This window comes from Bombus affinis, chromosome 2, assembly GCF_024516045.1.
Source record: "Bombus affinis isolate iyBomAffi1 chromosome 2, iyBomAffi1.2, whole genome shotgun sequence".
Classification (NCBI taxonomy): Eukaryota; Metazoa; Arthropoda; class Insecta; order Hymenoptera; family Apidae; genus Bombus; species Bombus affinis.
The window spans coordinates 4,692,807-4,705,500 of NC_066345.1; the positions used below are offsets into that span (position 1 = coordinate 4,692,807).

Here is a 12,694-nt window from a genome sequence, read left to right on the forward strand (position 1 = left end):
ATTGTATACTTCATAAAAATATCATATAATTATCAGATATACAAGTATCAAATATTCCAAATTTATATATAATAGATATCGTATATTATATATTATATGTTAAATACTGTATCAGTGGCTTTTCACGTCTATACCTATCGTACAATAAGAAGAATAAATATCGCAAATTTTAACGATCAAGAAGATGTTTACATCACCAGATAAAAGTTATCAATAAAAGAATCTTTCCATTATTTCTATAATTTCAAGAGAATACGTTTTTTAATTAATAAATAGGGATATTTAATCGGCAAACAAAAATGATCTCTTTTCCAACTAAATTAATGTAACAATAAATCGGTGTATGTATATTGCTTGGTCGTAAATTTTCCTCTGTATAGCGTAATAGATATAGAACCATTAATATAACGAAACTGATGAAATTAACGAAAATAAAATACAATTTGTGCATAGAAATATATGCAAAAGAAATGTGGTCGTTAAATATACCTTAGCACTTTCAGTATGGAACACTTGTTCAGCGGCGAAGAGCGTTTGTAAATTAGTAACGAGGAAAAGAACACGCGAATCGTACAAAGCTGGTAGCTCGTCATGAAGTTCGGAATTTAGTTGCTCGTATGTACGCTTAGCCTCCTCCAGTAATTCTTTTCCTCGAGAAACTTTCAGCTCGTCCCGTTTCCTTGGATTACATTGTAGCGATTGGAAATTGTGTCTTTGACTGTCATAATCTACTAGCTTCCGTCCACGTTTGTCAATTTTTTTCTGCAACAAATATATATCACGATAATTCGCATCCTATAATCATATTATTATTTCTCATAGCGCGCAATAGAAACAAAAATTGCGCGCAGAACATTTCACATCAATTGATATTCCATTTTAAAATTCTAACCTTGTTCTAAGACCGTAGTCAGACAAAGTTATATCGATTATATCAATTTAGTTTCGTACGACAATATGTTCATTCGCTGTTACATGAGACATACGTACCCTCATCTCCGGGAATTGGCTCTGATATGTGTTGAGAGGCACGAGAACCTGATCAGCAAGCTTATGGGTGAAGTCCTGCCATAGCATGTCTAAATTTTGAGCCTGCACGTACAAAAGATCATGTCCTGTCCACTGGCTTTCGTAGATCTCGTTTAGGGAATCCATGAGTGTTTTCGACGCTGCTTGAACCGCTGTAAACACACAAACAGAATAGTTTTACGAACACTATTTAAGTAATGATACGTCACGCTTGTAGCGCACAGTGATATTTCTGTGTTTCTTTTATTAGTAAACTAGCGCATACTGATCATTCTTGACACATTTTTTTAAATTTTATTTTCGTGATTTACTATTCTGGGAGAAGATTAAGTCTGTATAATTATTATTCGAAATTATGAAATCATATGAAAATTTATACAAATTTCGTTAGGAAAGATTAAATGGTTTCCAATGTATGCATTACGTCTGGCGTGTGTCTTATCCGAAAGCGGAGGCGTTTAAAAGATTTCAAGGCCGTTTTCATCTTTTTAAACGGAACTATACATTTTTCTATACAACGTTCGATGCATTTTTCACTTCTCTGCAAAAACAGGTACTTGGGTCGGTAAATGATTAGCTCGAAAGATATTTTAACCTCAATTCTGTGAAACTTATCGTGTGAGACATTTGACACAAATTTTAGATATTGCTTTGATACTTGATCCTTAATGTGTTAAAAATATTCCTAAAGTAGCATTATTCTCTATTTGTAAATTTCTCCAGTGTAAATGTGTTTCAAATATTAAAATATCAAATATTAACGCTTATTTATTTATTCAATATTATTAATATTATGAAATATGAGAATATCAAAAGAAAATACATAATTTCTCATTTCTTGCAGAATAAGATCCCAGTAAAAATAAGAAGTCTGTCTCCCGAAACAAAATATCATAAGAGAAACCGATGTATCGCGCCTGTAAAATTCAGCAGCATATTTCGACCTTGGAGGGGGAAATCTGTAATCTAAGAAATATCTGGAAACATGAGGACCTCAGGCCTCCCTCAGGGTCGCACAACGTTAATTTAGAACTGCTTCCTTCCATCTTCAAACAACTCACATCTATATATAATTATTATATCAAATCAAAAATACTTCTGTCCAACTATGTAATTATTTTTACGAATTTTATAGCGTAGCCTTCGAACCACATGAAAAAGACGCGCGCAGTTTCATCGTCAAATTGGATTATTCCTTGCGAGATCTTTCGGTTACTCCCGAGGGCAGTGAATGCCGCCAGATTTCACGACGAATGAGCAAATCCGTGTCGAACGATTCCTAACAAATACGTAACGTCGGAAACGTGTAATTAAACGCCTAAGCGTGAGTAAGTCGCATACCAAAACACGCGGCCCAAAGTTCCTTTATACTAATTTATACGGATTTCTTACTTTCCCAGGAAACAACTTTTTGCTAAGAAATGTGCGATTAGAGGTAATTACTTTATTAACCTACTTCCAGTCTGCAACTTGCGTTCACTCGCTCGCACGACAATCCTACAGCGATGAATTCAAATCTATAAGCAAGCAGGCTTGCCGATATTACAGGTGCTGATATTAACACTGTCTTATTTTTTGATTTGCTTTGAACATTCACGAGATTTCCATAATGCGTGTATATAATTAGTGATATCAACCGATATAAATCAGAAAGTGGAGAAAAATGATCGTAGTACAAGTATCGCCTCTTTAGAATTTTTCTTAAAACGTTTATTGGATATTCACGGTGTCGCATACCGCGATGGATGGACGAATGTATTTTTACATTCGTGCGTTTAAAAATTAGAAATTTACAATATTTCGTTACGTTACGATGTTACGTTAGGAAAAAAGTTATGCAAGCAGACGGATGAGGCGTTGACACTGTGCGAGCTGAAACGGCACAAGGAATCATCCGCTGGCGACCCGACTGACGAAACAACGACGCCTCTATTCAGATACAGTGTCATTATTGGCTAACAATTAGTCGCTGATTCCTCTTTCTTCTGTGTCATTTCAGTCTGCGGGTAGTGTGCTAACATCTCATCTGTCTATAACACGTAAGTCGTTTACTTTTCTTTCTTTTCTTGAGAAGATTTATTATTTATTTATGACAAAATAAGTAGGACGAATATATATCATTGATATTTATATCATCAATATTGATTTACATCATTTGTATTATTAATATTGATATTTATTGATATGTCGTCTAGCAAGGAGATGACAAGAACTGCGAAATCTCGAACAAGTTGGCTGTATGTGCGTTGGATGCTCTCGGTCGAAAACATCCAAACATCGAAATAAATAAACCGAAACTTTGGATTTGGCAAACGAGAAAAGGATTTGGGCGCACGTCTCCGAGAAATTAATCGAGAAATTACGTTCTTGGTGCAGCAGCTTCTTATGTTTTGAAACGCTAAACCTTAGCAGGTCCTATGACCGCTTTCAAAATTGAATTTAAAGTCGTGCATTCGTTGTTATTTCTTTCGTTTCTCTAACTTTCTCTGAATTTTTACGTTTATCTGATTAATCATTTTCTCAATTTTTGTTAATACAGTTACAATTTCCATCCGCAAAATCGTACAAACACGCAGTGATAGTATAATAAATAGAAATAAACAAAGACTTACAATATAAAAGATAGATTACAGGAATCTAATATTACAAAAAAATGATATTAATATCAAAAGAATTTATAAAGCGTAAGATATGGTCCCTGGCGTTTCCCCGAAATTGCTGAGAAGCTTCTCCCACTCCGAATCTTATCGTTTCAATATTTTCAATAGCTTCGCTCTGCTTACAAAATTCGCTGTATCTCGAACGAAGAAGATAGAGCATATGTTTGTACGAAGTTTCTTCATTGTTTTTAGATGCACAATCAGCTCTGCAAGTGGGGCCCACATGTTACGTCACATCCTGTGTACGCAAAAAGTTTCTGTAAATGGCCAAATATTTTCGCGAGCAACTGTACGTGGACGGGAATTCGCAGTCGCGAATTATTCGAATTCAAGTTGCTCAGCTCGCTCGAGTGAAATTGCTGCAAGTAAAATTTAATTGAAGAGGCGCTTAAGAGCATCTTTCACGATGCTGCGTCTCGACAAACAGCAAAAAGAGGAAGGACTCGTGTATCTGCCAATTTGCATACGCATAGCGAGCATAAAATTCCGCCTCGTACGATCTTTCTACGATTCTCTCGAGTCAGTTAGGCGAGTTACGTTAGACTCGCGTAATCCCGTAACGTTTCATACACTGCCGTCCACGAGTCACCGAACACTTGCTCGTTTTGCGCAGGATGATTTTTACAATGTAAATATACGATTTCTCGACCGACTTCGTTGTTTATCTTTAAGCTACTTACAGTCTATTTAAAGCGTGCGCGATTTATTTATCGTGCTATGAAATAATCTGTCGATATCGTGAAGCGAAATTAACGTTTACGTGAAACGTTGAAATTGCATAACGTTAAAGGTATGTACGCCACCGTGTATAAGTGTTATATAAGACATTTGCAAATTATTGCAAATATATGAAATATACATCGATTAAATTCGCTAATTTAATTTTCGCCTGCGATCTTATCTCGGGCAACCGTGTAGAATTGATAAATGTTGGTAAAAAGGATAATTGATGTTAATTAGTATAAATAGAAAGTTAATAATCGAAGGTAGATGAAAATTGTTTCTACAAATATCCAAGTTCAACTTTCTAAGTCTGTTCAACGTTTAGATCTTAGAAAACGATTGGAATATGTGTTCCCAATCGCGTTCTAAAAGTTTCTCTAACTTTGACGAAGCGTGATTTATCGGAGGCGAACATGGAACTTGATCGATGCAGTTTCACTTTGAATTTGCTGAAACGTTGAATCCGAGTTGTAGCAAAAAGTGCGGAATTAACAGCAGAGCAACACGGTCTTCTATTACGATGTTGAAAGTATGATAAAAATATCAATGTTCTGACTGGATTGCATCGAGTGTCCAAATATATGGAGCAAGTGCAGCATATTTGACATATCAGTTTGTTTATGGCGAATAAAAAATGACAACAGAGCATGAGAGTAAATAAAATTGTATGATACCACAGGGAAATTAATGAACTTCTGTACGTCAGACTGCCGGCAATGGCGAAAAGCGAAGAGTATCTGGAACTTTGGCTCGATCGAAGGATGACGCAAAGCAACGATTTTGTTACGGTGCAAGTAATTTGGAATAGCGGTATTCCAATCTACCTTCGCTGTAGAAGCTAAAAAACAAGCGGAGAGTAAAATTATTTTCTCCTACGATCTAATCTCGTACGAAAATCATAGCACAGAAACGATCATCTCGGAAAAATTTTGATTCTGTGTCTTAAAATTTACTTGCGTTAGTCACAGGTGTAACATCCGCGAAAATAACCAACACATTCACGATGTACCCACGTTCCACACGTGAGACGCTGCACCCACTCGTCTCCTTTTTTGCCTTCGCCGTAGTTTGCACCGCGGAAGAGGCGCGCAGCATCCAGCTTGGTAGGTTTTGCTTCGGAATTGCGAGTCAGTAACGTGCCATTTAAAAGCAAAAATTCCATGTGGCATCATTCTGTACTCGCGAAACGTTCGCAAAATCAACTCGAAAGCATAAAATTAATATGCGAACGAGTAGATCAATTATTGCAAATTCACGTTCTTCTACTCTGCGGATCGAGTCGAAATTAGGCTTCGTTCACAAACGTCAGTGGTCGACTGGCGATTCGCCCCTATCGTTTGCGCTGTTGCAGATTAGACAACGTTGTTGTGTAGTTTCTCGGAAATGTCGGTTTTCCGAATTACCGACAGTAAATACAGTAAATACATGCAAATACGCCGCTTTTCTTCGACTTGTGCGCATTGTGACACTGTACGTGTAAGAATCGTTTCGTTCGAAGTAAGCAAGCGTCCACTAACTTGCAGACGACAGTGTACGGCTCTGTGTACGTGTGATTCGACAGCAGAATCCGCGAGAACCGTTATACCGGTGCGCAGTTCCAGGGAAATTCGGGGAAATTCGTCGATACGGGAAGGTTCGTTCACCGGCGAACGCGCGTTCCGCGAAAACCACGCGATTCATCATGAAAGCGGAAAGCTCGTGGACGCGAGTATCTATCGACAGGTTTCACACGGACCGACCACTGGCACAGCGCATGCGGGTATTTATATGCGAATACTGTTACGTGCCGTCTCTCGTCTGATAAAAGGAAAGGTAAAAGCCATCGGCGTAGAAACGGATTTCCGCGAAAAATTGCGAGTGCGGCACGCTTTATCTAGCAACGATAAACCATCGCCGTTTCCTTATTACAGTCTGCCAATGTGACAAAACCTCCCATCCCGTGAAGCTTCTTTCTGTTTCACCATGTTTCGAACACGTTGCCCACCGTTTCGTACAATTCGCTTCACAAACATCCATTAAATGAATCGAAGGACAGGCAAGGAATGCTGCGGGACAGCTTCGTGCAGAAACTTTATTTCTGACGCTTCTGGTGCAGCGAAGAGACAAGCTTGCATACATTTAACGGTACCGTTTATGATACGAAGATATCGTACAGTGCTGCGAACAATTAGAGACTTGAATACACTTTCGGTGTTATTTCTGCGAGAAACCACTGATCAATCTTGTGAGAAATATATCAATACGTTTGGAACATATCTTTTTATAATGCAATATTTTTACATTCACAGTGTTGTGAATGCTTGTACACTCAGACACATTTTCTTCTTTATTTGTTCAAACCTTTGTTCCTATTTCCAAGAAACCACTGATAGTGTCTGGATATGGCAAGTGAAATTGTTTTTGTAAAGTAGATTGATCGCTGTGGGATATCAGGAGATGTCACATGGCGAGCTATTGCCTTTCGTAACCGAAATTCTTTTTCTTTTTCTTTTCTTCTTTATTTGTTCAAACCTTTGTTCCTATTTCCAAGAAAACAGTGATAATGTCTGGATATGATAAGTGAAATTGTTTTTGTAAAGGTAGATCGATCGCTGTGGGATATCAGGAGATATCACATGGCGAGATATTGCCTTTCGTAGCCGAAATAAAAGACAAAAGAGAATTTTTGTTACAGGAAAGTGGTTCCAAAATTTCGCGATAGAATTATCACGATGGCCAGCACTGAGTGCTGACCTGAACTCGATCGAGAACCTGTGGGAAATTCTAGCGACAAAGCTTTACGATCAGGAGAAACCATCTGTAGAAAATACGGTTGAACTTAAAAAAGCAATAAAATCCGCGTGGCTGGACGTTCGAAACGAGAGTTTAAATAAGTTGGTGGATAGTGTACCTAATAATTGGATTAATGAAATAGTCAAAGACATAGAAAACTCCGCTAAATATCGAATGAGAACGTAACAAAATCAACGTCGTTGAGTTCATATTTTCACAAGCGAAAACACAATTTTAGGAGAAAATTGCTTCGAAAAAGCTTCGAAAGAAGAAAGCTTCGGTTTGTTGTATCTTCAGTTTCGCATTATATTGTAATGTAAAATTACATAAGCGGTTTTGTCAGTTTCTGTTTTAATATTATGACGAATCTCAAAATAGCGTTGAGTTTATAATTATTCATTGTATATACTGTATATAACATAAAGATTACAAGATATGCAAGAAGCACCGTATTTTTAAATTTACCATAGTATCGATAAAGTAACACAAGAGACTCCCGAGAGTTCAATTTTGCTATTGGAAAAGTAACTCGAGATAATTGAACAGCCCGCATCATTCTGCTAAATGTAACCGGGAGAACGCAGCTGTCCTAAACACGGTAATACGTCAATACGTTAATTATGCTATAATAATAGATCTAATAATAGACGGTTGATCTAACAGTAGACAAACTCGATTATGCCGATAGGCTTAATTTACCTGTCAAATTAGCACCAAGCGTATAATTTTCAAACTGCAGACTTCAAAAATAATTCTATGCCAACTGTTTATAGATCAATTTAATGATAGGTAGATCTAATGATATAGTGACACGTTTGATTACAGATTTAATTTTAGCGGAGAAAGTATTGATATAATCGCGATCACGTGATATAAATACCATGCTAAATACATAGCATCATCCTTGCGGAAGAAAATATCAAACGATATATTTATTTTGTATAAAACATTACGTAAAATCATAGGAATAAGAAAAGTTTCGTTCGAGTACACCAACAGAAAGACTACGCCACTGACGTAGAAAAACAAGAAGTTCAAAGTGCTCGACGCTGTACACGTCGTTCGTTCTTGATATGCAACTTGTTTCCGCTGTGATTTACTTGAATTTATCTGCATCTAAATTACTCCATCATAGGTAGCATTTGTGCAGCCTGAAATGATACTGGTCGTCGAAGATTGCGATCATGCGAATGAAATATGTTTGAAAACCGTTGCATCTGCTGCAGCCACGGTAGAATTTGATATGGCAGAAATATATAGAAAATATATGTAATACGTTCTTAAATTAATATCATCATATGACATATAATTATAATAATATACATAATAAATTGTAATTATTGTTCGAATGATACGTAACGTTTCAGGTAAAAACATATCTTCCATCTATGGACAAAGTACAATTTCAGTTACATCGTCAGAAACATTTCTAAATATGCGAACACGTAACAAATGCTCCTTGCGTACGATTATAAAATTATACGAAATACGGTTAAGAAATGTTAGTAAATTATTTGGTATTTAGTATTATAATATTAATATACTCCTACGACTAACATCGAAGTTACGACTTTTTATAATACAGCTTCTACTTACATAGACAAACTTAAACAAGACTCGACAAAGTTGCAGTTGCTTCTTAGCGTTTATATACAGCAAAACAATTGCAAATATCCGATCTTCTTCTAAAATTTCCACTTTCCCATAATTATAACAGCGTTTCATTCTCATTACTTTATTCGCTTTTTCTGTTCTCTTTAACGTTGCTTCAATATCCAAGGCCATTAGCAACGTCGTACAGTTTGTAGGTTTATATCTAAATTTACCATCTTTTTGCTACAGCTCTTGATCTTTGGTAGAGAAATTGAGCGAGATTTATTAAGAGATTTATTTCTTAATTACATTGTTACTGCGAGTTAATTTATTCGATGCGATAAAGATATATCTCTGATACGTAGAGTACACGCGTAGATTTCTCTCTCACTATAAATTACGTCCCAACGTTTTATCTGGTTCCTTGGAAAAAAGCGATATTTCAAGAATCCTTTCAAATTCAAACGTTTCTTAATCCTTTGCACTCGGAATTTTGTTTCAATTTCGTTACCTCAGAGCAGCTGCCAACGCTTTTAAGTGTTTTATTTGAAATTTACTTCAACTAAAAAGCAAGTCGATTTAAATAAATAAATGAAGAAACGAATACACTTAAATACCAATTTTATTCATACTATTGTTGTATTTTGTAATTTTTAAGTGTATGATATATCTTCCTTCCTATTGCTATGCAATCCTGCTTTTCTTTCGCACGTTGCACAAAGAAAGGTTTTTTTTTTATTTAATTCTTTACATTCTCAATTTGTCCAATTTGGACATTTGGAAGAATCTTTTAATTGTTTGACTACCCCCAGCGGGGTACCATCCTCGCGTTTGCTAGGTTATACCCTTTGTGAGGTCTGCTGAGTGTTCCCCTTTTAGTCTTCTTTCCATGTTTGAGGTGTTGATCGTTTCCGCAGCTAGCCGGTTTGGGTGTGTTGTTATTCTTACTTTGTATTTTTCCGCGTATCTGCTAATTTCTTCCTTGACCGTTGGTATTCCCAGGTCCCTCCGCATGTCCTCGTTTCTAACGTACCATGGGGTGTTTACTATCGTTTTAAGAATCTTAGCTTGTATTGTCTCTATTTTGTTTATATGGCTCATTGCTGCTGTTCATCATAGTAGTATTCCGCACGTCCAGATTGGTTTTATGATCATTTTGTATATTTTTAATTCATTTTCTATGCTTAATTTGGATTTTCGACTTGTTAGTCAATGCATTCTTCTTGTCTGTATTTTGTCTATTATTGATTTAGTATGCCGTTTCCATGTGAGTTGCGTATCTAAGTGGAGTCCTAGGTATTTCATTTGCCTTGTTTGTATTATGTGCGTGCCGTTCAGTAGGATGTTTGGTCACAAAGAAAGGTAGAACTGAAAGAATGTCGAGTGGGACTCGACATAGAAGTGCAAAGGATTAAAGATTAGATCTAACGTTTATGTTACAATTCACTGACCTCCTGTGCACCACGAGCTCCGACTTTCCAAACTCGTTGAACGTACCTTATACATTCGTAATCTTTATCAATGCAAATAGATTTTTCATCAATGATCTGTGATATCATCGTTGAAAATTCATACGTTGGAATAGCTTCTGTGAAAAACGCGCGTATCTATGTTTAGGTAATGGGAAATGGAAGACGTTCTGCGACGTTAGCTGCAAGAATGTGCGATAAAAGAACGTAGATCTTCGTTTGAAAATTTAATCCTCAGCTTCCCAGCGCTCTTCGGGAATACTCGAACGTATTAAATCTGCGACCACGCAAGGTTAAACAGATGTCAGCGTATTATTCTCTTTTGATATCCCAACAGTTCTCAACTTCATACTTTTGCGAATCCTTTCGAACGTAACTTAAAATATTTCAGCGTTTCTTTAAATTTCATTGCGCATGTATATCACTCTATTTACATGTCACAATTTGTATTTCGTTGTAATACAGAATTCTTCGTTTTGCTATCGTCAGTTGGAAAAGACGACTTAAGAGCGACGAGGAACAAACACGTGAATCATCTTAGCGACGATCAGCCAGATGACAACATGTATATTTCCAATCGACGAGTATTTCGAAACAGCATAATTAAACTTTTCGCATCTACGCACGAGATATATTTTCTTACTCGATGTCGTTTCTGCTACAAACGAAACATTTTCCACGGTTTTTTTTTTGTTGCAATAATACGAGATACTTCGTTCATAAGTTTTTGGACAAAAATTACTTTCTACGACTATCATACAGATTTAGCGACACGAGCTAAATAATATCATAGCGATACGTTATTTAGCGTACACGTTCCTGTCAATTTGAATCATCACAGCCTGCGCTGATTATTATTGTACGATAGATTGCACATATGTGGATTACAGTAAAAACAGAAGTTAGTACCCGAGATATTTTTGGAGAAATTAGAGGAGAAAAAGTTAATAGATAATATCTAATAATTATAATAAAATAAATAGTAATATCTAATAATTTAGTAGAAAAATGTAAACAAAATGTTCAAAACAAAATATCAAATATTGTACTATTGTACAATACTATTGTACAAGTATTATTGTACTTGTACTATCGTACAATACTATTGTACTTGTACTATCGTACAATACTATTGTACTTGTACTATCGTACAATACTATTGTACTTGTACTATCGTACAATACTATTGTACTTGTACTATTGTACAATACTATTATACAGTACTATTGTACAATACTATTATACAAGTACTATTGTACTTGTACTACTGTACAGTACTATTGTACAAGTACTATTGTACTTGTACTATTGTACAATACTATTATACTTGTACTATTGTACAATACTATTGTACAAGTATTATTGTACTTGTACTATTGTTCAAGTACATTGATGATCATAATTAAAGTTGTATGGTGAAATAAATGATCAGCATTACTCATAGCTATTTAAACGATAATATGTACTTCTCATACTTTATTTTATTCGTGCTATTCTCTACAAAACATTCGATTAATTTCATGTTACTATGAACGTTGTGTCAATTGTTCAAATTCATCGTTCTATACTATATATTGTTACAAAATATATATTTAAAATGATTCTTGTGTAACAACATCAAGTAGTTTTTATAAATTTTGTATTAAAGCTATTTACTGATTATATTACATTTATTAACTTTACATTTACATAACTAGAATTACATTTATTATTAAAAAGCTCTGGTCTCGTATGACTAGTATGCAGTCTAGGAAATATTTATAAAAATTGTCACGCGTGAATCCTTGCTTAAAGAATCGAGTCCAATTAATTAGCAATTATCGTGATCGAAAATCTACTTCAAAATTTTCCAGTTTGAAACAATATCGCGTATTTATGATCAAATGTTTGGTGCAATCTACTCATATGGACCAAACTCCCATTAATATTAACTGAACTATTCCATAGGGCTTACGTTGACTAATTGCAAGTTGATTAAGTTGACTTTTGTTACACGAATCTGCCTATTCCCTGCTAGATTCATACAGAAATAAAATTCTACTATATCTTAATAAAAGCTAACTTTAATATTCGTGAAAACACTTGCTGCATGAATAACCACAAAATTAAAAAAACGTATGATCATTTAGCCACTGTATAACCATTAATACAAAATATATATTTTGATGGATTTAGCAGTTCTAGTGACACCGAACAGAGGAAATGTTACAGAGAAATGTAAGCGGAGCGCGGATATCTAAGCAAATGCATATTTTTGCGAATAGAATTTAAAATACTTAAACAGAAATTTATTTTCCCTGCTAGGTGTCATACCAAGTATCCACTAGCGCAGTGGATATCTTATACATTTCTCTATTATTATGTACGTTTTCTATACTCTTGCATTTTTGAAATTTACCATAAACGCATAAAAATCAACCGAATTGTAAAAAATCATATTCGGCCAGA

General features: G+C 35.4%; 1 protein-coding gene across 5 annotated transcripts in view; it reads right to left on the reverse strand.

Annotated features, from left to right (window-relative positions):
* The window catches only part of LOC126929014 (myc box-dependent-interacting protein 1), a 136,989-nt gene that overhangs the window by 4,504 nt on the left and 119,791 nt on the right, over positions 1 to 12,694 (reverse strand). For all 5 annotated transcript variants that reach the window (XM_050744998.1, XM_050744999.1, XM_050745000.1 and 2 more), the window contains 2 exons: positions 991 to 1,181; positions 490 to 762 (listed from right to left, as the gene is read on the reverse strand). In XM_050744998.1, the coding sequence (XP_050600955.1) occupies positions 490 to 762; positions 991 to 1,181 (464 nt within the window). The remainder of the gene's footprint in view (positions 1 to 489; positions 763 to 990; positions 1,182 to 12,694) is intronic.